Source organism: Balaenoptera musculus, chromosome 13 (genome assembly GCF_009873245.2).
Source record: "Balaenoptera musculus isolate JJ_BM4_2016_0621 chromosome 13, mBalMus1.pri.v3, whole genome shotgun sequence".
Lineage (NCBI taxonomy): Eukaryota > Metazoa > Chordata > Mammalia > Artiodactyla > Balaenopteridae > Balaenoptera > Balaenoptera musculus.
In genome coordinates, this window is record NC_045797.1 from 27,075,439 (window position 1) to 27,101,861 (window position 26,423).

Below are 26,423 nucleotides of genomic sequence, written 5' to 3' on the forward strand. Positions count from 1 at the left end.
AGTTTTTGAACCTATAGAAAGCAGGAAGCTAAATACCTAATGCCTGAGGGAGAGAACTTTCCAAAGTGAGGAATTAGAGACCTACCAGACTCACAGTAAAAACCCAGAAGTGCCATCCCCAAGAAGGGGGCTGAGTCAGAAAAAGTGAAATCATCTGCAATGTTTCAGTGTTTATGAGACAAATTTTCACTGAGAAAGTGTAACGGCAACAAATACCTAGCTGGTCTCTCCTTACATTTGCCATACTCTGAAGCTGTGAGAACTGAGAGCCTAAAGAGCTGAATTCAAACATCTGAAAGACTGAAGTCAATAACTGACTGTATTTATTGAAGAATCAAAGACCTGTCAGGCTCACAGCAAAAATCCAGGGAGGCCACAAATTAGGAAAAATCATAGGTAGGATGAGACAACTAAAGCTCCAACCCAGTTCTGACCTAGTAAAATTCCTGAAATGACTGAAATCATCAGCCACTCTGATTAACAGAGAAAAGGGTAAATCTTCTCTGGTGCAAAGTAATAGCATCTTCAGTCTCTATGAATTTTTTATTCACCACGTCCAGCACACAATCAAATATTATGAAATTCCTGAAGCAGGAAAAAGTGACTAAAAATTAAGACAGAAAAAAAAAAAACCACAAGAAAAATTGATTTAGAGGGAATTCAGATTCTGGAGTTAGCACAGAACTTTAAAATGACTATATTGAGAGTAAAAGATGGGGATTAATAGATTAAAATATGGAGAATCTCAACAGAAAATTGGAATCAATTTTAAAACATTAAATACAGATAAATGAAAAATAAGAAAACTGATCCCCAGCAGACCTTAGGGAATACTAGAAGAAATTTTTTAGGTTGAAGTAAAATGGCCCAATATAGAACAGAACTGCAGAAAAGAACAAAGAGCACTTAAAGTGTGTGTGCGTGTTTAATATATACATGTACATATACCCAGGTACATACACCTTCATATTTATATGTTGTTTTACAAATAAACGTCAATAATAATGTCTTGTGGGGATGTAGAACAGAAATATACAACAAAAGCACAAACAGCAGAAGGGGGCAAATGGAGTTAAACTGTTGTAAGTTGCTTCATTTTTCATAAAGTGGTAAGAATACTAATTTAAGGTTAATTGTAAAGTCAAGAAGTATAATCTCTAGAATAATCACTAAAAGAATCATAAAGAAAAAGTATAACAAAAAAATCCAGTAAAGGAGATAACATGAAATCAAGATAATTGATTAAAATAATAAAGGACAAGAGTAATAGAAAACAGCAAAATGGCAAAACTTAACGTCAACCACCTCAATGATTACATTAAATATAAATGAACTAAATATCCCTATTAAAAGACAAAGGTTGACAAGATGAATAAGACCCAACTATATGCTATTCACAAGAGACACACTTTAACATAAGGCCATAGGTACACTAAGTTAAAAGAATGGAAAAAGATACCCCAAGCAAACACTAATCAAAAATAAGCTTCCCCTTATCTTTCTCTTCCTCCTGGCTTTTTATTCTCTCCTTTTACCTTTCCCTTCCTGAACAACTGAATCTTAAAACCATTAGGTGGACTTTCGTAGCGGGTGGGGCAACAGTGGCCCAGAGTAAGGTATAAAAGCCTCATCGGGGTGAGGAGGGTGCCCATGTGAAAGAGTAGCTTTAGCATGTAGTATCACAATCCAATCAGGGCAAAGAGAATCTGGGGAGGTGTGGCTTGTTATGCAATATCAGAGGAGGATGAGGAGGGTTTCCATGAAGAAGAAGGTCCAGCTTGGCATGTGAACTTACTGCCCAGCCAGAATGAGGAAGGTGTCTCTACAGTGGAGCAGCCTAACATAAAGTGGCAGAACTAAAACAGAGTAGAGAAAATAATCTTCACAGACAGGCAGCCTGAGCTGGTAAGTCAGATCCCCTGCAGAATGAGAAGGGTGTAATCCAGGGCTTGGGAGTAGCCCGGTTTGGTGAGTCAGAGCTCAAGCAAGGTAAGAGCAATATCTACCATACAGGATAAGGGGAGGTAATCTGACCTGAGATGTCACACACAGCCTGGGTGATGAGGGTGTCCAACAGGGTAGCGAGGCATCTTGAGTCAGATCCTAAACAGGATGAGGGCATCCAAGCAGAGAGGAGGCCCAATGTGAGATATCAAAAGCCTAAGCAGGATGAGGAAGATGCTCCTGTGAGGAAGTAGTCCATCTCGGGGAGTTAGAGTCTAAGTGAGGTGAGGAGGGTGCCCACGTACATGGGGTGAGCATTCTGATGGGAGGAAGTCAAAAACCAAGTTGGGGGATGTTATCTATCTTTAGGGGTAGTCTAGAATGAAGTGTCAAACCCCAGCAGGGTAAGAAGAACATCCACACAAAAAGGTAGTCTGAATGGAGAGTCAGAATCCAAGTAGTGAGTGAGGGCAATCCGAGCTGGGGAGAGGATGGCAGGAATGATGGGAGATTAGTTACACAATGGCAGATTAAGCAAATAAATAAATATATAAAGCACATAAGAAGTGAGGGTTGTCACTACTGGATAAGGGAGTTACAAACACAGAAAGAGAAAAAAAAGTATAATAAAACTGAATTAGAATTGTATACATGGGTGTGAGCTTATGGTTTTTAATATATAGAGACAGATACAGAAATAAATGTAAATGAGTGTGTATGTGTGTGTGTATTTATGTATGTATGTATATACGTATGTACATAAATCCACTAAGAAGGCTGGGGGCTTCCCTGGTGGCGCAGTGGTTGAGAATCTGCCTGCTAATGCAGAGAACACGGGTTCGAGACCTGGTCTGGGAAGATCCCACATGCCGCGGAGCAACTAGCCCGTGAGCCACAACTACTGAGCCTGCGCGTCTGGAGCCTGTGCTCCGCAATGAGAGGCCGCGATAGTGAAAGGCCAGCGCACCGCGATGAAGAGTGGCACCCCGCTTGCCACAACTGGAGAAAGCCCTTGCACAGAAATTAAGACCCAACACAGCCATAAATAAATAAATAAATAAATAAATAAATAAATAAATAAATAAATAAATAAATAAATAAATAAATAAAAAATTAAAAAAAAAAAAGAAGGCTGGGAGCAGCCCGATAGCAATGCTCAAATCTTGGCTTCTAAATATCACTTTCCACTAAAAGAAAGCAGGTTCCTTGGAGAAATGGCCAATTTCAGAGCTGGGGAAGAAAAAGTTATGAGCCTGAAGTATCTTGTTGTGCCAGAAGGCAAAGACATGCGCAAAAGATGACAAGAACATGTAAAAAGGATACAGAAACCAGCTTGAAGGAGCTGCCTCCGGTCAGTGAATCAGTGACATTTTGAGCATGAAAACAAATTACAACAGTAACACTGAATATAAGAAAACATAACTTTGTATAAGATCTCATATCCAACAAAAAACTTTTATACAGAATAGATTAAAACTCTCTAAATTCAACAGTAAAAAAAAAAATGCAGTTAGAAAATAGCAAAACTTAAACACACAATTCATCAAAGATAATATACAGAGGACAAACACATGAAAGAATGTTCATCCTCATTAGTCATTTAGAGAAATGCAGATTAGAACAACAATGAGATATCCCTATATACTTATTAGGATGGCTAAAATAAAAAATACTGACAATAACAAAAGCTGACAAGGATGTGAAGAAACTGGATCTCTCATATATTGCCAGTAGAAATGCAAAATGGTACAACCACCCTGGAAAACAGTTTGGCAGATTCTTAAAAAATAAACATATACTTACTATACAACCCAACAATCACACTCTTCGGCATTTATCCTAGAGCAGTTTCTCAACCTTGGCACTACTAAAATTGAACCAAATAATTCTTTGTTGTGGCGGACTGACTACTCTGTGCATTCCAGGGTATTCAGCAGCATCCCTGACGGCAAGAGCAAAATTCCTTCCTAGTTGTGACAATCAAAAATGACTTCAGATGTTGCTACTGTCTCCGGGGACCAAACTCACCCCTGGTTGAGAATCACTGTCTGAGAGAAACAGAAACTTCATTTGTGTAAAAAAAAAGTATATGAATGTTCACAGCAGCTTTATTAATAAAAGTCAAAAGTTGGAAACAACCCAAATGTCCTTCAACAGGGAAATGGTTAAATAAACTGGTATGTATCCATACAATGGAATGCTACTTAGCAATTAAAAAAAAAAAAACTATTGATATACACAACAACTTGGATGGATCTCCAGGTCATCATGTTAAGTAAAAAGAGCTAATCTCAAAGGTTACATGTTATATGATTCAATTTACAAAACATTCACAAAATGACAAAACCATATAGTAGGAAAACAGATCACTAGTTTCCAGGATTTAAAGAATGCAGAGGGCAGGGGAGAGGAGTGTGACTACAGAGGGGCAGGCATAAGGGAATTTCTTTGTGGTGACAGAATATTTCTGTATCTTGATTATAGTAGTGGTTATGTGAAATCACAATGTGATTAAATTTCACAGAATTACACACACATGCATTCAAAAAAACCTGAGTGCATGCAAAACTTGGTGAAATCTGGTTAAATTCTGTAGTTTAGTTAATTATATTGTGCCCATGTCAATTTCCTAATGTCATTTTGATAATGTACTACAGTTATATAAGACATTACCAATGGGAAAGCTGAGCGATAGATACCTGGGACTCTCTGGACTATTTTTGTAATCTCTTGTTAAGTCTATATATTTTTAAAATAAAGAGTGAAGAAAAGATAGTAACAAATCATAACCCACTGAATGAAAGCATGATTCTGTACAGATATAAATAAACTAAAAGTCTGCTGAGGATTGAGATACTTACATAATTTCCAAGTTCCTCCCCATAAAACACTTAGTTACAAAGTGGAAAACAGTAACTTTCCAGTGGAGGAACCTAGCCCACAACCTTATTAAGTAGTTAAAGTGATCACTGTCAGCAGTGGGACAAATAGAAGTTGTATGACAGCTGCTAAGATGTTATAAGAAGAATTCAATGTCCATTCTGTGATACCCCTACCAAAAATATCTCACCTGAACTTAATCATGAAGAAACATCAGAGAAACCCAAACTGAAAAACACTCTACAAAGTAACTGACCTGTAATCTTCAAAAGTGTCAAGGTAATGAAAGTGAAGGAAAGACTGAAGAACTGTTCCAGATTAAAGGAAATTAAAGAGTCATGACAACTAAAGCAACATGTGATTTTGAATTGCTCCTTTTTGTTATAAAAACATCTTACTGGGACAATTGGAAAAACCGGAATAGTGTCTATAACACACTGATATTAATTTCCTGATTTTCACAGCTTTACTGGTTATGTAGGAGAATGTTTTTTTCATAGGAAACGATGACAGTGATGGGGCAGTAAGTCAATAACTTACTACCACATAGCTAAGAAGAAAAAAGGAAGCATTAACATGCTGTTCTCAAATGCTGATTAAACAAGCAGACAAAAATTCAGTAAAAATGAAGATTTCAACATAACAGCTGACCAAATGGACCAAAGTAACATACACAGAATATCACAAGAAGCAATGGCAGAATATACATTTCTTTCAATTGCACACTGATCAAAATAAAAATATATCATATCATAAAGCAGTTCTAAAAAAATTTAAGTATACTGAAATCATTCAGAATATAATCTCAATGACCAAAAAGAATTAACTAACAATAAAAAATCATTTATATGTTCTTATATAATTGGAAATTAAGAAACACATCTCTACATAGCCATGGATCAAAGAAAAAGTTATGATATGAGAAAATATTTTGTACAAAGATGATGATGAAAAACTACATAAAAATCTGTGTACACTAGAAAAGAAAGCTAAAAATTAATGAATATGTAAAAAAAAGTATCCTCAGAAAGACAGAAAAAGTTAAGCTAAACTCCCAAAAAAAAAAAAGATAAAGCAGCAATTAATGAAACAGAAAAAACACATCAGAGGATCATAAAAACCCAAACTGCTAAAGCCCTAGCAAGAGTGACCACATAAAAAAAGGATAAAACACAAATTACTAATATCAGACATAAGAAAGCTAATATCACTGGAGATTCAGAAATTGAAGGGATATGAGGATATTGTGAAAATAACTCATGCCAACAATTTCTGACAACTTATTTAACTGAAGAATACTTTCCAAACTGACACGAGAAAAAAAAAATCTGCACAGTCAAATATACTAAAGAAATTGAATCTATAATAAAAACTCCAGGCCAAAATGGTGAATTCTACCAAATATCTAAGAAAGAAATAGTACCAATCTTATACAAACTCTTTCAGAGTGTCCCGATATACTTATGAGGTCAGCCCAATGCTCACACCAAACTCAGACAAAGATATTGCAAGAGAAGAAAATTTTAGGTGAATATCCCCCATGAACACAAATGTACAATTCCTAACAAAATATTAATTAGGTAGATTGTATCTGGCAAGAAGGATAATACATAAATTAGGAATACATATGATATTCCTATTCATATGATATCAATACATATGATATCCTATATCCTATTATTCTACAATAACTACTGCAATAGAGTCTGACACAATTTTTGACGTTTGATTACTGACTTCTTTTTAAGCCTCACCTTTTGCTCCACATCTGGAAAGGCTGATAAGAAAGCCTGAGTATGACTGCCTCCTCCTTTGGCACCAGCAGAAAATTTAAACTGCCCATATATAGACTTTTTTCTCAGTTCCACCCTACAAAGCCCTCTCTGCTGTGCCCAAGCCAGCCTGGACCTGCTTGTGCCCACCCAACTCTTCCCAGGGGTCCCCTGTGTGAGTAATAAACTTCCTCTCAAATTCTCTGGGTTTGAGGAGTGTCCTAAGCCTAGGTATCTGAACCAAATTTGGGGTGGGAGTCCATCCCACTTCTGCGGGATGGCCACAACCACTAAAAAATAAACAAAGATGTATATTAAAGCAGCCAATAAGGAGAATAAAATGGAATAATAAAAGATAAATGATTAATACAAAAGAAGGGAAGAAAGAACAAAAACCATATGGTACTAATTGAAAGCAAAATGTAATATGGTAGATTTAAATCAAATAATACCATTCTGACACAAACTCAGAAAATGAGAAAGAGCTTTTTTTCTTAAGAGCCACTGTAACTCTGCTATCAGGACACTCCAAGAAGACTATAGACCAATATTAGCAAGTTGAATTCAGCAATAAATATAAAAAGGGACAATATATCATAATCAAGTGGGATTTATCCCAGTAAGAATAATATTTGAAATCTAATCAATATAATTCACATCAACAGAAAGGAGAAAACAAATATGATCATAATACAGCAGGAAAAAGCATGTGACAAAACTCAACACCCACTCACAGAACTCACAGCAAACTAAGAATATAAGAGGGCATCCTTAATCTCATAAAATGCATCTAATAAAAATCTACAGCTAACATCAAATTTGATGAAACACTAAATCCACTCCCCCACCCGCACAAAGATGGGGAATAAGGTAAGATGACTGCTCTTACTACTTCTGTTTAATATTATACTGAATGTCCTAACCAGTGCATTAGGCAAAAAAATAAAAACATAAAGACATGAAGATTGGAAAGGAAGAAGTAAAACTGCTGTTCATTCCCTGGCAACATGAGTGTCTATGAAGAACAGACATTAAAGTTGAGGATATCACTAAATTTAAACAAAGCACTCCCTAAATCTTAGGGAAGTTACTGGACACAAATTGAGGACAAATAGGTATGCCTCAACTTAACCACCAGAAGTATTACCTTGCCTAAATTCCCTATGGTCACTGCACACAAATTGCCTAAATTATCCTGGAGTAAGCAAGGAAGCTCTGACCCAGTGAGTAAGAAATTAAAATTAAAATTAACTTGTTGGCATTGATAAACTGGTTTGACAACAGCATTTGTATATACAAGCAACAAATAACTAGAAAATACAAAATCTAAAATACCATATACAAAAGTATCATAAAACAAAATAATGAGGAATAAATTTAATGAAAAATGTGCAAGCCTACACACTGAAAATTACAACATCTTACTGAGAGACATCACATAAGTTGGGGGAAAAAACATGTTCATTCATGGGGAGACTCCATATTACTAAGATGTCAATCATTCACAAAATGATCTATAGATTCAATGCAACATTGAACAAAATCTCAGGAGGCTTTTTTGGAGAAACTGAGAAGACTATTCTAAAATTTATACGGAAATGCACAGAACCTAAAATAGAAAAAATATTGTTGAAAATAAAAACAAGGCTGGAGGACATAACCTGATTTCAAGACTTATTATAAAGCTACAGTAATCAAAACATCATGGTATGGGTGTGAAGACAGACAGTTCAAAGGAACAGAGTAGAAACTCTTAAAAATAAACCCACATGTAAAAGGCTGACTGATTTTCGACAAAGGTGCCAACTATGTTCAAAAAGGAACTAATCATTATTTCAAAGACGGTGCTGGAATATCCAGTGAAAGAAAATGATCCTAAACTGTGTAAATTACAGTATATACAGAAATTAATTTGATATAAACCACAGACTTAAAAAATAAAGCTAAAACTGTAATTCAAGATGAAAATATAGGAGAAAATTTTCCTAACTCTGGGTTAGGCAGTATTTTTAGACAAGACACAAAACAGTACTAACCATAAAAAAAAAATTTAGAATGTCCATCAACTGATGGACACACACACACACACACACACACACACACACACACACACACACTATGAAATACTACTCAGCCATAAAAAAGAATGAAATTTTGCCATTTGCAACAAAATGGATGGACTTGGAGAGTGTCATGCTAAGTGAAATTAAGTCAGAGAGAGAAAAACAAATCCTGTATGATATCAATTACACGTGGAATCTAAAAAATACAACAAACTAGTGAATATAACAAAAAAGAAACAGAGTAACAGATATAGAGAACAACCTAGTGGTTACCAGTGGGGAGAGGGAAGGGGGAGGGGCAATATAGGGGTAGGGGATTAAGAGGTACAAACTATTATGCATAAATTAAGCTACATAAGCTGTATATATTGTACAACACAAGGAATATGGCCAATATTTTATAATAACTATAAATGGAGTATAACCTTTAAAAATTGTGAACCACTATATTGTACACTTGTAACCTATACAATATTGCACATCAACTATACTTCCAATAGAAAAATTAACAAACTGGATTTCATAAAAATTAAAACTTTTTCTTCATCAAAAGACACCAGTAAGAAAATGAAAATCAAACCACAGACTGTGAGAAAATATTTGCAATACACAGAGGATCTGTATCTTGAATATATTAAAAATTCTTAAAGTCATGAGACAATCCAATGGAAAAATTAAACAGACACTTCATAAAGACATAAAAATGGCCAAGAAGCACAGAAGCAATGCTCAGCATCATGAGTCATCAGGGAAAAACAAATTAAAACCACAATAACATACCATTTCACATCCACCTTTAGAATGGCTAAAATTAAAAATAACTGGAGGGACTTCCCTGGTGGCGCAGTGGTTAAGAATCTTCCTGCCAATGCAGGGGACACAGGTTTGAGCCCTCTTCTGGGAAGATCCCACATGCTGCGAAGCAACTAAGCCCATGCGCCACAACTACTGAGTCTGTGCTCTATAGCCCGCGAGCCACTACTGAGCCCACGTGCCACAATTACTGAGGCCCGCACACTTAGAGCCCGTGCTCTGCAACTAGGGAAGCCACTGCAATGAGAAGTCCACGCACCACAACGAAGAGTAGCCCCCGCTCGCCACAACTAGAGAAAGCCCACGCACAGCAACAAAGACCCAATGCAGCCAAAAATTAATTAATTAATTAATTAATTTTTTAAAAACCTTGGAAATACCAAGTGTTGCAATGGAACTTGCATATGCTGTTAATGAGAACGAAAAATGGTACATTCAGCTCCAGTTTGGGGTAATCAATCATAACCCATTCTGTCTCTCCACTAAGTGCAGCTATAAAACCTAGACAAACTACATGGAGCAGCTATTAGAAGACTCTTGAAAAATAGGAGCAGGCAAATTGGTGAAGACCAGCAACGTCTGAAGTACCATTAAATTGGTGATGAGTTAGTTTATCATTGTTTCCTTTAGTATCCAATGACCTGAACTCAATAATAGAGTCTGACACTTAGAAGTGGACATTAGCACAGACAGAAAGACCTCCAGAAGAAGCCCTCTATTCAGGCATGAGGTGTGGAAGCAGAAATAGTGTGAAAAATCCCTGTTTTTCTTTTCTCCCTTTCTAGTAATCTCAAGCAATCAAGTAATCTCATGGAGGCAGTGGTACAGCAGTAACAGGGACCAGAAGAAGCTTAAAATTCTGAGGGAGGGAAACCCTCCTCTTTTACCAGAGAAGGTGTGGTCTCAAGAGGGTGAGGTGAACCTGTGTTGATTTTTTTTTTTTCTCTTTACTGAGCCACCTGGCACTGACAGAAGTAGCCACAGGAAGCACATAAAAGAGAGGGGTAAATTAAGCCCTTGCCTTCTGTTCTGAGGACCAAAAAAGGGGAGCTCAAGGGGAAACATATAGAGGAAAGCACCTATTATAATGGTTAAAATATACTGACAATACCACAAATTGGCAAGGATGGAGAGTAACTGAAACACTTGTACATTCCTAGTGGAAATACAAAGATACAGCCACCCTGGAAAAACAGTTTAGCATAGTTTAGTTCTAAACAGTTCTTGTAAAGTTAAACACACACATATACCACATGAAACAGCAGCTCTAACTGTAATCACCCCAAAGTGGAAACAACCCAAATATCCTTCAAAGAGTGAATGTATCAATAAACTGTACTTTTTAAAAATTTTTATTGCTTTATGCTTGTAATAAAGCATTAAAAAGTAAAAAACTGATTCATAAAATGAGATGGATAAATCTTAAATATACTTTGTAAAGTAAAAGAAGCCAAACCGGGCTTCCCTGGTGGCGCAGTGGTTGAGAATCTGCCTGTCAATGCAGGGGACACGGGTTCGAGCCCTGGTCTGGGAAGATTCCACATGCTGCGGAGCAACTGGGCCCGTGAGCCACAATTACTGAGCCTGCGCGTCTGGAGCCTGTGCTCCGCAACAAGAGAGGCCGCGATAGTGAGAGGCCCGAGGCCGCGCACCGTGATGAAGAGTGGCCCCCACTTGCCGCAACTAGAGAAAGCCCTCGCACAGAAACGAAGACCCAACACAGCCATAAATAAATAAATAAATTAATTAATTTTAAAAAAAAGAAGCCAAACCCAAAGGGCTAATATATATTTCATGACTTCATTTACCTGACACTCTGGAAAGGTAAAACTTGGAAGAAAACAGACCAGGAATTACCAGGGGTCAGGGGAGGGACTGTCTATAAAGGGATGGCACGTGAGAATATTTGGACTGACAGAAATGCTTTTTATGGCACTGTGATGTGGATTTATCAAAACTGATAGAACTATACACCACAAAAAGTAAATTTTACAGTATGTAAATTTAAAAAAAATTAACCAAGATATTGGGGCAAAATGGAATATAGGATGTAAGAAATGAATCTAACTGTATTATAAATGAATCACATCCTCATGCTGAAGGATATAAGGAAGAAAAAAGCTAACCCAGGAAACAGCAACAATGTCTGGACTGGATACTATACATAAAACCTGTACTCTAGTTGGAAAATTTGTTTCTCACCTGGGTATGGGATAAGAATTCTGAAACTTTATTTATATACTAGGGTAAATATACTGTAAACAGTGACAGCCATGTTTATCACCATTGGAGAAAGAAGTTATAAATAAAGAAAGGGAAAAGGCTAGAATCAACCCTGTGGTTCTGGACTAGTTGGAGGTATCAACATCGACTTGTGGTTTAAAAAAAAAAACATACACATACATATATACACACATATTATAATAGAGATGGAAATGAATACAGGTGTACATATATGCATGAGTTAACACCTATAATCTTTAGTTTTATTCACTCAGAGGGGCAAGAAGCAGTGTCATCCTAGTAGCAATGAGCAAACCTCATTGGTTTCTAAACACCACTTTCCATTGTTGAAAGTGGGGTACTGAAGTCCTCGACTATTACTGTATTGTTGTTTACTTCTCCCTTTAGATGTTAGTATTTGCTTAATATATTTAAGTGCTTTGATGTTGGGGGTGTTTGTGTGTGTATGTGTACTGTGTGTGTGTGGGGGGGGGGTGTATGATTGCTATATCATCTTGATGAATTGACCCCTTTATTATTATATAATGACCTCCCCTTTGCCTATTGTTACTATTTTGTCTGCTACAAGTATAACCACCCCTGCTCTCTTTTGGTTTCTACTTGTAAGGAGTATCTTTTTTCCTTCACTTTGAGCTCATATGTCCTTAAAGCTAAAGTGAGTCTCCTGTAGGCAGCATATAGTTGGGTCTTGATTTTGTATCCATCAAGTCTTTTGATTGGAGAATTCAATTCATTTACATTTAGAGTAATTATTGATAGGTAAGGTCTTACTTATACCATCTTATTGTTTTCTGGCTGTTCTGTAGTTTTTTTGTTCCTTTCTTCCTCTCTTGCTGCCTTCCTTTGTGAACTGGTGATTTTCCGTAGTAATATTTTCTGATTGCCTTCTCTTTGGTGAATCTACTATACATTTTTGCTTTGTGGTTACCCCAAGGCTCACATAAACATCTTACAGATAACAATATATTTTATAGTATAACAACTTAACTTCAATCACATACAAAATCACTACCCTTTTACGTTTTTAAACACCCCACTTTTCAACAATGGATAGATCACCCAGATAGCAAAATCAACAAGGAAACATTGGACTTGAAGCATACTTTAGACTAAATGGACTTAACAGACACATACAGAACATACAGCAGCTGAATACATTCTTATCAAGCATACACAGAACGTTCTCCAAGTTAGATCACATATAGGCTGCAAAACAAATCTTAGCAAATTTAACAAGATTTAAATCATACCAAGTACCTTTGCTGACCACAATGATATGAAACTAGAAATCAATACTGGGGGGAAGCAGGAAATTCTACAAATATGTGGAAATTAAACAACACAGTATTGAATACAACTATGTCTAAAAAAATCAAAAGGGAAAGCAAAAAATATCTTGAAACAAATGAAAATGTGAACACAACATATCAAAACCTATGAGACAAAAGCAGTTCTAAGAAGGACATTTATAGTGCTAAACGCCTTTATTAAGAAAAAAGAAAGGCCTCAGATAAATAACTTTACATCTCAAGGAATGAGAAAAACAACAGACTAGCCCAAAGTCAGCAGAAGAAAGGAAAATAACAAAGATCAGAGCAGAAATAAATGAAATAGAGACCAGAAAAATAGAAAAGGTCAATAAGATTAAGAACTAGATTTTTGAAGATAAACAAAATTGACAAACCTTTAGCTAGACTAAGAAAAAGAGAGAGGACTCAAATACATAAAATCAGAAATGAAAGAGAAGACAAAGCAACTGATACCACAAAAATATATAGGATCATAAGAGACTATTATGAACAATGATATGTCAACAAATTGGATAACCTGGCAGAGATGGAAAAATTGCCAGAAACATACAACTTACCAAGACTGAATCATGAAGAAAGAGAAAATATAAACAGACCCATGGAGTAAGGAGATAGAATCGGTAATCAAATCTTCTCAACAGAGAAAAGTCCAGGGCCAGATGGTTTAAGTGGTGAATTCTAATAAACATTTCAAGAAGAATTAACACCAATCCTTCTCAAACTTGTCCAAAAATTGAAGAGGGAGGAACATCTGCAAACTCATTTTATGAGGCCATCATATTACCATGATGATCCAAAGCTAGATGAAGACACTACAAGAAAACTGCAGACCAACAGATGATGAATACAGACATAAAATTTCTCAACAAAATATTAGCAAACCGAATTCAACAGCACATAGAAGAATTATACACCATGATCAATTGGGATTTATCCCTAGGATGTAAGGATAGTTCAACATATATGAATCAATAAATAGGATATGCTTCTTTAATAGAATAAAAGATAAAAATCATATGATTATCTCAACAGATACAGAAAAAGCATTTGATAAAATACAACATCCTTCAATGATAAAAACTCTCAACAAATTGAGTATAGAAGAAACATCCCTCAACATAATAAAGGTCATGTATGACAAACCCTCAGCCAACATCACACTCAATGGTGAAAGGTTGAAGATTTCCCTCTAATATCAGGAACAAGATAAGAGTACCCACTGTCACCACTTTTACTCAACATAGGACTGGAAGTCACAAGCAGAGCAATCAGGCAAGAAAAAGAAATAAAAGGCATCCAATCAGAAAGGAAGAAGTAAGTTGTCTTTGTTTGTACATGATATGATCTAACATCTAATAGAAAATCCTATAAAGATTCCACCAAAAACTGTTAGAAATAATCAATGAATTCAGTAAAGTTGCAGGATGCAAAAATCAACATACAAAAATCAGTTGTTTCTATACACTAACAACAAAATATCTGAAAAGAACTAAAGAAAACAATCCCATTCACAACAGCATCAAATCAATAAATACCTAGAAATAAATTTAACCAAGGAGCTAAAACATCTGTTCACTGAAAACTAAAAGACTTTGATGAAGGAAACTGAGGAAGATGCAAACAAATGGAAAGACACATGAAATGTGTTCATGAACCAGAAGAATAAATATTGTTTAAACATCCATACTACTCAAAGCCATTGATAGAGTCAGTGTAATCCCTACCAAAATTCCAATGCCATTTTTCATAAAAAGAGGAAAAACAATTCTAAAATTTATATGGAACCACAAAAGACTCTGAATTGCCAAAGCAATTCTGAGAAAGAACAAAACTGGAGGCATCATACTTCCTGATTTCAAACTACTACAAAGCTATAGTGATCAGAACAGTATGGTGCTGGCACAAAAATAGATACATAGATCAATGGAACAGAACAGAGAACCCATAAATAACCCCCCACATATAGTCAACTAATATTTTACAAGGGAGCCAAGAATACTCAGTAGGGGAAGGATAGTCTCTTCAATAAGAGGTGCTGGGGAAACTAGATAACCACATGCCAAAAAAAGGAAATTGGACTCCTACTTTTACCACTCAAAAATTAATGCGAAATGGGTTAACGACTTAAACGTAAGACCTGAAACCATAAGCTCCTAGGAAAAAACATAGGGAAAAACTCCTTGACATTGGTCTCACCAGTGATTTTTTTTGGATGTGACACCAAAAGCACAAGCTACAAAAGCAAAAATCACTAAGTAGGACTCCATCAAACCCCAAATTCTCTGTACAGCAGAACAGTCAACAAAATGAAAAGGTAACCTACAGAAGAGGAGAAAATATCTGCAAACCATATATCTGATAACTGATTAATATCCAAAATATATAAAGAACTCATAAAACTGAATAACAAAAAAAATCTGATTTAAAAATGGGCAGAGGAACTAGAACTGAATAGACATTTTTCCAAAGAAGATATACAAATGACCAACAGGTAGATGAAAAGGTGCTCAACATCACTATTTATCAGGGAAATGCAAATCAAAACAGCAATGAGATCACCTCACACCTGTCAAAAAGTCTATTATCAAAAAGACAACAAATAACAAGTGTTGATAGGGATGTAGAGAAAACAGAACCCTTATGCACTGTTGATGGGAATATAAATTAGTGCTGTCACAATGGAAAACGGTAGGGAGGTTCTTTAAAAAATTAAAAATAGAACTACCATATAGTCCAGCAATCTCATCTCTGGGTATACATCCAAAGGAAATGGAAACAGGTATCTGCACTCCCATATTTGTTGCAGCATTATTTACAATAGCCATGGTATGGAAACAACCAGATCTTGTGTCCATCAATGGATAAATGGATAAAGAAGACATGGTGTAGGGACTTCCCTGGTGGTGCAGTCATTAAGACTCCACACTCCCAATGCAAGGGGCCCAAGTTCGATCCCTGGTCAGGGAACTAGATCCCACATGCATGACGCAACTAAGAGTTCGCATGCCACAACTAAGGAGCCCGTGAGCTGCAACTAAGACCCGGCACAATAAAATGAAATGAAATGAAATGAAACGAAAGACATGGTGTATATATACACAAAGGGATATTATTCAGCTGTTAGAGAGAAGGAAATCCTGTCATTTACAACAACAACATAGATGGACCTTGAGGGCATCATGCTAAGTGAAATAAACCAGACAGGGAAAGAGATATACTGTATGATACCATTTACATGTGGAACCTAAAAAAGCCAAACTTGTGGAAACAGAGTAGAATGTTGTTTAGCAGGGGCTGGAGGGTGGGGGAAATGGGGAGGTACTGGTCAAAGGGTACAAACTTCCAATTAGAAGATAAATAAGTTCTGGGGATCTATGCACAGCATTGTGATGACAGTTAACAATAATGTATTATATAGTTGAAAGTTGTTGAGAGTAGATATTAAATTTTCTTACCACAAAAACAGTAATGATAATTATGTGACGTGATGGAGGTGTTAGCTAATGCCATGATGGTAATTATTTTGCAATATAAGTGTATCAAATCAAAACACTGTAAACCTTAAACTTAAACAATGTTATGTCAATTTTATCTAATAAAGCTAGGGAAAAAAAATCTTATTCTCAAAAAAAAAAAAAAAAAAAAAAACGAGGGTTCTTTGGGGAAATAGTTGATTTCAGGGCTGTGGCAAGGTACGGGAGCCAACATGAAAGTGTTCTCAATAGCTAAAACTAAGACAATTTGAGTAGTATTGGATTGTAATCCAAAGAATGAAATAATTACCCCTGAGTTCATACTAATGTACATGGAAAACTAAAGGAATAAATAAATGGGGGAGGAACAACAGCTCTTGCTTACAGAAGAATTCCAGTTAATAAATGTAGAAGGAATAAAGGAAATATGAAAACTCCATTAGAATACCAGAGTAATAATTGCTACAAGCAAGATCCACTGAAGGATGCTTAAAATTAGTGGTCAAAGTTTAAGCAGAAACAGGACATTTGCATAGTCTATCAGTATCTCCCTTAAATATTTAGTATCAAAAAAAAATTTAGTATCTACAAAGGAAAAACATTAAGTTTACAGTGGAGAATCTTGGTAGATACTACGTTAGCCAAGTGATCAATGTTAACATCACTAGTCATGCATATCAACTTAATGTGCTCCCTGATGAAATGCACTGAAAGTGTATAACCTCAATCTAATCTTGAGACAACATCAGACAAAGCCAAATGGAAAAGACTTTCTCCAAAATAACTAATTCTCTTCAAAGTGTGAAGGTTATGAAAAACAAGGAAAGTCTGAGAAACTGACACAGACTGGAGATTAAGGACACAACTACATGCAAGGTGAGATTATGGGATGGATCTGAAACAAAAAAGGTTCATTTGCGGAAAAACCAGGTGAAATCCAAACTGGTCTATACATTTAATTATAATTTTATATGAAGGAGAATTTCTTAGTTTTGGTAAATGTTTTATGGTTATGATATTAGGGTAAGATGTTAACATAAGGGGAAGCTTTAGCAAAGGGTATACTGGCAACCTCTAAAATATGCCCCCAATGGGACTTCCCTGGCAGTCCAGTGGTTAAGATTCCACGCTCCCAATGCAGGGGGCAAGGGTTCGATCCCTGTGGGGAACTAAGATCCCATCCCGCATGCCACACGGCGTGGCCAAAAAAAAAAAAAAAAATCCCCCCAATGATCTCTGCCTCCTGGTATTCATGCACTTGTGTAATCCCTAACCCTTGAGGGCTGGCTGGAAATAGTGATTCATTTCTTTCTAGTAGAATGTGGCAGATGTGGTGAGATTCACTTCCAAGGTTAGGTTACAAAGTAAAGGCTGTGGGTTTTGTCTTCAGCACCTTTTCCTGCACTCTCAATTGCTCACTCTGAGAAAAGCTTTGCTGTCATAGCTGCCATATGGAAAGAAGAAACTGATTATTTCTGGCCAATAACTGTGTGAGTGAGTTTGGAAGGACATTCTCTTAGTCAAGCCTTGAGATGGGACCATAGCTGTAGCCAATACCTTGTTTGCAACCTTGTGAGAGACCCTAAGCCAGAAGCACCCAGCTAAGCCATGCCTAGATCTCTGACCCACAGAAACTTTGGGATAATATTTATTGTTTTAAGCTGCTACATTTCAGGGTAATAGGTTACACTGCAATAAATAACACAGGAACTCTACTATTTTTTGCAGCTCCTCTGTAAGTCTAAAATTATCTCAAAATAAAAAAGTTTAATACATATATAAATGTTTTATGCATATATATAGATAGATATAGATATATAGATAAGTGTGTATATGTATATACAGTCTGAATTATTTACGGACTCTGGAGTCAGACAAACCTAGGTTCAAATGCCACCTCCAACACTTAATGGCCATGTGATCTTGGGCAAAACATTTAATTTCTCTAAGTATTAGGTTTTTAAAATCTATAAATTGAGGTAATAATATCTACCTCTGGATGATTATACTAAGTATAAAATGATATACACATTGACTACAATGCCTGGCATTTAGTACATTCTGAACAAACAGTATTATTATTAGTTCATATTTAAAATCATCTATAATTTTCTTCTCATTCAAGGAATTCAGCTCCAATAACTTGGCATTTTATCACTTAGAAGAGTTTAAGTATTGTATGTAAACTTGTCAATCTTTTAATTTCTAAACATTTTTCACACACAGTACTGATCTCTATAACTCTCTACTATTTATAATAGTACTGAAATCAGAGATTGACCTTGTTTTTTCCTGCCCCAATCCAATTCTCAACCACTAATTTTTCAAGCTGTAATGGACCTTTAAGCTTTCCAACCCTTTCCTTCCATCAATCATCTATATATGAGTGCCAAAGATATTAAATGACTTGTCCAAGAGAACAGTTGATAGAATAGTTTAAGTAGGGTTTAGGATTCGGGAGAGATAGTACCACGTGGTGAACAAGCTCTTGCTTAGACTGAACATACTGCATTATTTGAGACAATGAGGTTTGCTGAAAAGGTAGCAATGTCAGTGTCTCAGTTTCCCAGAGGGCAAATAAGGATACCACCACCTACCTCATAGGGTTATCACAAGTATTAAATGAGATAACATATTTAAGTCCCTCACTGCCATGACTACCACATGCGGATGTCGATTAAACATTTTCTCCCTCTTTCTAAGGCCAGTGCTCTCCACTATGAAATACTACCTTCTCAACTGGTGGAAACAAGGTGGAAACATTAAACACAGACGGTAATTCGTTTAGCCATATGGTAAAAGACTCATTAATGTAAAACTGAATCAATGACAGTCTTAAAATCAATCTGAATAGTACAAATCTAATGCATTTATCCCTGAATTGGGTTTCCATTCCTACAATCATGGTGAAGTAATAAGGCATCACATCAGGGACCACATTAGGTTGATGTGCATTACTGGTGATGTTAACCTTGACAACTTGGCTGAAGTGATGTCTGCCAGGAAATTTCACTTTTTTTCATTCTAAGTACTAAATATTTGAGGGGAATCATGAAATGGAAACAAAGAGAGAGGGGGAGAGGGAGCAAAGCCTGGTCTTCAGCATATTTCCAATGTAATAAATAAGGAATTAGTAAATTGTACCACTCAATGATCAAAGATTCTTCTTAGAGTAATTCAGTGTTTTAAAATACTTGATGTCAAGTCGTTTTCTAAAAGCTCTTTGAGAGTATAAATACATTACTCTCAGGTGTTTTCTCTTAGTTAGGTGTTTATTCCTTGAAAGAATTCTAGCTTAGGCAGATACAACCTCCCCTAAGAGAAATCATACTGCCTCTCCCCCAAGAACTTACATTTGCTTAAGTATTTTAAACCCTTTATCATAAATTCCATCAGCTTGCTTGTCATCACAATGAGACTCACCGAACTGCAGATACCGGAGTCCCTTCTGGATTGGAATATCCTTCCAAATCTGAAATGTTCACTTGTGTTTGCCTTGAGGTTACTATCTGGCTATTCTGAAAAGGTATGGTTTTCAAGTCCTGAGAAATAATATTACTATCTGGAAGAGGAGACTGTACGACTTGGAAGTCCAGTGAAGATTTAGGTCCTAGAAAACCTAAAGATTCTTGATCCTGTGCTACAGGTTTACTGGTCAATAATTTGGAGGTTGGTTCCAATGATTCTGAAGATACAGTCTGTAGGCCAGAGTTAAACTCACTATTCATCCTTGTTTTAGAGGCAGGATCCAATGAATGAAATCTTTTATCTAAGGTTCCACTATCCAACTTGGAAGGAGTCTTGGGACAAAGAGTTATACGAACACAAGAAAGTGCTTTTGTATTTGAAGGTGGAGTAGATGCAGATGTTACTACTGTACATTGATTTGGGGCTGATGGGGAGGCCACATCACTGAATTTGGCTTCAACATTTATCATATCATAAATGTGTAATTTAGGCTTATGTTCATTATTCTTTTCTACTATACAATCCTGACCTTGAGGAAGGGGAGAATGGTGTTTTCCCATGTGGTGATCTACATCTGGGGCTTTGCTTTGCTCAAAGAGCTGACGTTGTTCAAGAAAAATGGGAGAAGGAAGGTCTGAAGCTATATAATCCTGACTTTGAGGAAGGGGAGAGTGGTTTTCTCTCAACTGATTATCTTTATGTTGGGTCTTGCTTTGTTTAAAGAGTTCTCGTTTTTCAAGAAAAATACGACAAGGGAGATTTGGAGCTACATAATCCTGATGTTGAGGAGGGGGAGAATTGTGTTTTCTCACACGGTGATCTGCATGTGAGGCTTTGCTTTGTTCAAAGAGCTCTTGTTCAAGAAAAATGTTCGAAGGAAGATCTGGAGTTATAGTTACATTCTTCTCTTTTACTCCTAGTGTGGAACTTGGTCTGCCCATGCTAATGAGAGTATCGTCATCAGAAAAATGAACTTCCTTGAAATTGCTATCATTTGCACTGGTACTGGGCTTAGAATGACTGCCTTTAAAATCTGATCTTTCTAAGGGTTTTTCTTCTTGGTGAGAAGGTTCAACAGATAATTTTTGGCTTTCCCTACTATTTTCTGCTAAAATAGTCACAGCTTTATCTGGTGACTGACTAATGATTTTAAATGATGAAGGGGAAGAGGTTTTCTCTTTTAGATCTCTAGGAGGATTTTGCTCTTCAGTGATATGAGAATTAACTACCCCCACAGATGCTCCAGTACACTGGCTACCTTCAGTAACACCAACCTTAAGAAAAGAGGAATCTGAAAAGCATTTAGAATGTCGGTGAGATGAGAAAGTGATGGAGGTAGTAAACTTTTTCATGGGTTCTGGGGGCAGCATTTGTGATGAAGACTGACAATCCATTTCTTCAGGTGGCATACAAGCAGGTTCTACTAATTCTGACAGCCAAGGGTCCAACTTTTCACGGAATGGCATTCGAAGACCCTTGCTAATTTTCAAGTCATCACCTATAAAGTTTTGAAATGGGGAATGACTTTGTAACTGCAATGAATTCCAAACTTTGAAATGGGAGTTGTTCTGGTCCAGTGACTTGGCAAGGTTGATGTGCCTGGTTGTCCATGATGATGGGCTCCGTTGCCCTCTGATCATTTCTGAGGGTTCAGCAGATCTGAAAACACAAGGGTGGCTGTCCAATTGTGGCCGTTCAGCTGTTAGAGTCCTGAAACATCCTTTTTCATGGCTCTCAATAATAATGTGACTACATACAGCTTCTGGCTTGCATCCTATTCCCTGTGGACTCTGTAAACCCTAGAAGATATAAACAAGTTCTTACTTGACGTAGTCCAAATAGTTATATAAAAATTAGATTCCTATCTAGGCTAAGATCTGACCATGAAGGTAATGTTGATCTTTTATAATGAAACAGGTAAGAACACAACAAGAAAAAGACAGCTAACTATAGAATAAAATGGCTCATGATAAGTAAGACCACACAGTTAATTTCTTCTAAAAATTTTCACTGAAGCAACAAAAGCAAAGACTACTACTCACCTTTTTTGTTCTAGTAACAGAGGTCCCTTACCCCAACTTCTGCTGGTCACATGACTATCAGCAGAGGCATTTCCAGTTTCTTCTGCAGCCAGATGTGACCATGTGACTAGGTGTAGGCCAATGGGATGTGAGCAAAAGCAGTAAGTACAACTTCTGGTTCCTGTCCTTAAAAAAATCAAGTTCCTGACCTCTATGTTTCCTTACCACAACCATCATTACCATCACCATTACCTTTGCCAACTGAAAATGGTGATGTCTAGAACAACCTTGGGAAGCCAAACGTAAGGATGGCTCAGCTGCCCACCCAGTTTGGTTCCTCAGAAGACCTCAAGAAGCAGAGCTTTCTTTCCTACCCTGGATATGAGAGAAAAATACAGTTCTACCTTATTTGAGCCATTGTATTTGAGTCTCTTTGTTACAGAAGCTTGGCCTACAACCTAATATTTACCATTAACAATAGGAAAAAGAACTAGTACCTCTTTCTGGGGTATAGGATCAGTGCCTAACGATAAATATAACATTTCTTTGAGATTTCTGTGTTTTACCTATAAAGTTATAACCTGGCATTCTATTTAATTTTAGTGCCACATTTGATTTCATATAAAAATATTTTAAATTATGGTGCCATTTCTCACATAATGGAGGAGATGTACTTTTCCCTATTCCTCCTGCTAAGCACAACTAAAAATCCTGGATATTATATATACAACAAACTTAAAAAGAATCTGAAAGGTGTAGAGAAAAAGGCAGACTGGCTAGGGACCTTGGAACCTGAGGAGTAACAAGGTAGTGAGATCCCTGGGTTTTCTTTTTACTTCAAATATCCCAGACTTGGAGGTGAAGACAGCAACCCATGAACAAAGAGCACAGAAGAGCACAAAGAGCACAAAAGCTCTAACAAAAACCTGCTCTCATGAGCTATAAAGCAAGCAAAGGTAAAGTTTAGCAAGACACAAAACTTTTAGACAATAACCACTCTCTTCCAGCCAAACATCACAGAAAAACACTGTGGCCTCACCCACACTCACACCAGCAAAAGGCAAGTGAGGAGCTTGAGATCTATCCTTTCAAAACTCTAATAAGGAACCCCAACATCCAGGCCAATGTGGAATTAGAGATGGTCAAGCAAGATCCCAGAAATATTTTCACCCCTGATGGCTAGTAATGAGCTACCCCTCCCTGTGATGTCAGTAGAGACGACATGGGGAGACAGCTTTCATTCCCACTTAGCAGTAATGAGGTGCCTCTCTCTCTCCCAGCTGCAAACTGGAAGAAAAGATTTGCAAATCTCATATCCAATAAAAAACTTACAAAGAACTCTCAAAATTGAGGAGTAAAAAAAAAAAAAATTTTAAACAATCCAGTCCCCCAAAAGGGGCAAAAACATATACATTTCACTGAACAGGACAGAGATGGGAAATAAGGGCATGCAAAGATGTTCAACACCATTAATCATTAAGGAAATGGAAATTAAAACCACAATGAAATATCACAACACACCTATCAGAGAATGGCTAAAATAAAAAATAATGACAGGACTTCCCTGGTGGCGCAGTGATTAAGAATCCGCCTGCCAATGCAGGGGACACAGGTTCCAGCCCTGGTCTGGGAAGATCCCACATGCCGTGGAGCAACTAAGCCCGTGCACCACAGCTACTGAGCCTGTGCTCCAGAGCCCATGAGCCTAGAGCCCACGCTCTGCAACGAGAAGCCACCACAATGAGAAGCCCACGCACCACAACGAAGAGTAGCCCCTGCTTGCTGCAACTAGAGAAAGCCCGTGCAGCAATGAAGACCCAACGCAGCCAAAACATAAATAATAAAAATAGAATAAATTAAAAAAAAATAATGACAACATCAAATGCTGGTGTGGCTGTGGAGTAATGAGATCACTCACACATCACCGGTGGGAACGTAAAATGGTACAAACGTCAAATGGTACAAATGGTGTGGAAGTTTCTCAAAAATTTAAAACATACAATTACCATATGACCCAGCAATAGTAATAAAGATCTATGTTCATCAAAAACCTGCAGAGGAATGTTTATAGCAGCTTTATTTGTAATAGCGAACAACTAGAAAACTACCAAGTTGTCATTCAACAGGTACATATTTAAACAAATTGTAGTACATCCATACCATGGAATACTACACATCAGTAAAAATGAACATACTGTTGATATTGAATATTCTGCAGAGAATTATGCTGAGTGAAAAAAAAGCCAATACTAAATGACTGCACACTGTATGATTTCACTTATACGAGTCTTAAAATGACAAAATTATAGAAATAGAAACTAGATTAATGGTTGCCAGGGGTTAAAAAAGGAATGGGAATAAGAGAGAAGTGGATGTAGCTATTACAAGGCAACATAAGGGACCCTTGCAATGGTGTAAACATTAAGTAGCCTGACCGTATCAATGTCATTATCCTGGTGTGATATATTGTTACAGATTTGCAAGATGTCATCATTGTTGGAAACTAGGTAAAGGGGAAAAGCAATCTTTCTATATTATTTCTTACTACTTTATGAGAATCTACAATTACTTCAAAGTAAAATGTTTAAATTTTTAAAAAGCCAACAAACTAATTAAACACCACTGAACAAAAAACACTTTAAAAATGTGATATTTATTCCATGGCTTCTTATTACCCTGACACTGCCTGACATATCACTGGGAAATAAATATTCCAATTAGAAATAAATACTCCAATGACTAAGAATCATAAACTTAGTCCAGCCTCTTAAAACAGGGCATGATTAGATTTATATTCACCCCAAAAGATGTTTCTTCCTCCTTTCCAATAATCCGTATCTTACAATTTTTTGGAACACTCCAAACCCTACAGCCTTCCATCACCTCTTTCAAGCTTTATAATAATTATAAACAGCTTTCAAATAACTTTTCCATTTAAAAAATTCTTATAGCTTTGGTATTTGGCAAATAAATTTTAGTATTTTCATATAACCTTTTCCAGATAAGCCGTAAAAACTTATGTTATATCCCAACAATGTATCACATGTTAAAAGCTACCATTTAGCTCAACAAAATCCAACACTCTTTAATGATAAACTCACTCAGTAAACTATAAATGAAAGGGACTTCCTCAAACAGATGAATGGCATTTACAAAAGATGCACAGCTAACATTATACTAAATAGTGAAAGATCAGATGCTTTTTCCTTAGGATAAGACCAACACAAGTATGTCCATACTTCCTCTTATCATCTGGAGGTTCTAGCCAGGGCAATCTAGAAAGCAATTTAAAGAAATCCAGAAAGGACAGAAAGAAGTATCTCTATTTGCAGATGACATGATCTTCTACACAGAAAATAGCAAGGAAATCATACAAGAACCAACTAGGACTAATAACCAAGTTCATTAAAGTTTAGGATGTGAGCTCAACAGACAAAAATCAACTGCATTTCCATACACAGTGAACAATCCAAAAATGAAATAGAACAATTCCATTCACAATAGCATAAAAGAGAATAAAATACTTAAGAATATATTAATCTAAATAAATAAATAAAACTAGTACACCACAAAACATTATTGAAAGAAATTATAGAAGATCAGAATAAATGGAAAACTGGCCCAATGGATTGGAAGACTTAATATTGTTAAGACGGCAATATTCCCGTATTGATCTACAGATTCAAGGCAATTCCTAACAAAATGCCAGCTGGCTTTTTTTCTTTGCAAAAATTGACAAGCAGATCCCAAAGTTCATACAGAAATTCAAGGGACCCACTGTAGCCAAACCCATCTGGAAAATGATGAACAAAGCTGGAGGATTCAAGTTCTGATTTCAAAACTTATCACACAGCTACAGTAATCAAAACAGGGTGGTACTGGCACAGGAACAGATATATAGATCAAGAGAATAGAACTGACAGTCCAGAAATAAACACTAACATTTATGATGAATTGACAAAAAGGCCAAGAAAATTCATAGGGAAAGAATAGTCTTTTCAGCAAACATTGCTGGGACAACTAAACAACCATGTGTAAAAGAATGAATTTGCACTCCATACATTAATAAATGCCTCTAAGGGGACAGGCAACAAAAATAAAAATATATACATGTAGTTGTCCAGTTTTCCCAGCACGACTTATTGAAGAGACTGCCTTTTCTCCATTGTATATGTTTGCCTCCTTTGTCATAGATTAGGTGGCCATAGCTGCATGGGTTTATTTCTGGACTTTCTAGAAAATCAATAATTCCACTGACCTATATTTCTGTTTTTGTGCCAGTACCATACTGTTTTGATTACTGTAGCGCTGTTGTATAGTCTGAAGTCAGGGAGCCTAATTCCTCTAGCTCTGTTCTTCTTTCTCAGGATTGCTTCCGCTATTTGGGGTCTTTTGTGTTTCCATAAAAAGTGTAAAATTTTTTGTTCTAATTCTG

The 26,423-nt window shown here is 36.5% G+C and overlaps 1 protein-coding gene and 1 long non-coding RNA gene across 2 annotated transcripts in view; one reads left to right on the plus strand and one right to left on the minus strand.

The window, feature by feature from the left end:
* Positions 1 to 26,423, minus strand: part of ALMS1 (ALMS1 centrosome and basal body associated protein) — a 166,450-nt gene that overhangs the window by 33,186 nt on the left and 106,841 nt on the right. The window contains exon 11 of the mRNA XM_036873812.1: positions 19,923 to 21,766. Coding sequence (XP_036729707.1) covers positions 19,923 to 21,766 — 1,844 coding nt within the window. The remainder of the gene's footprint in view (positions 1 to 19,922; positions 21,767 to 26,423) is intronic.
* LOC118905710 lies at positions 885 to 15,858 on the plus strand. Its single transcript, XR_005022325.1, has 3 exons — positions 885 to 1,082; positions 5,176 to 5,181; positions 15,848 to 15,858. It is a non-coding gene; the product is annotated as an uncharacterized LOC118905710 (long non-coding RNA).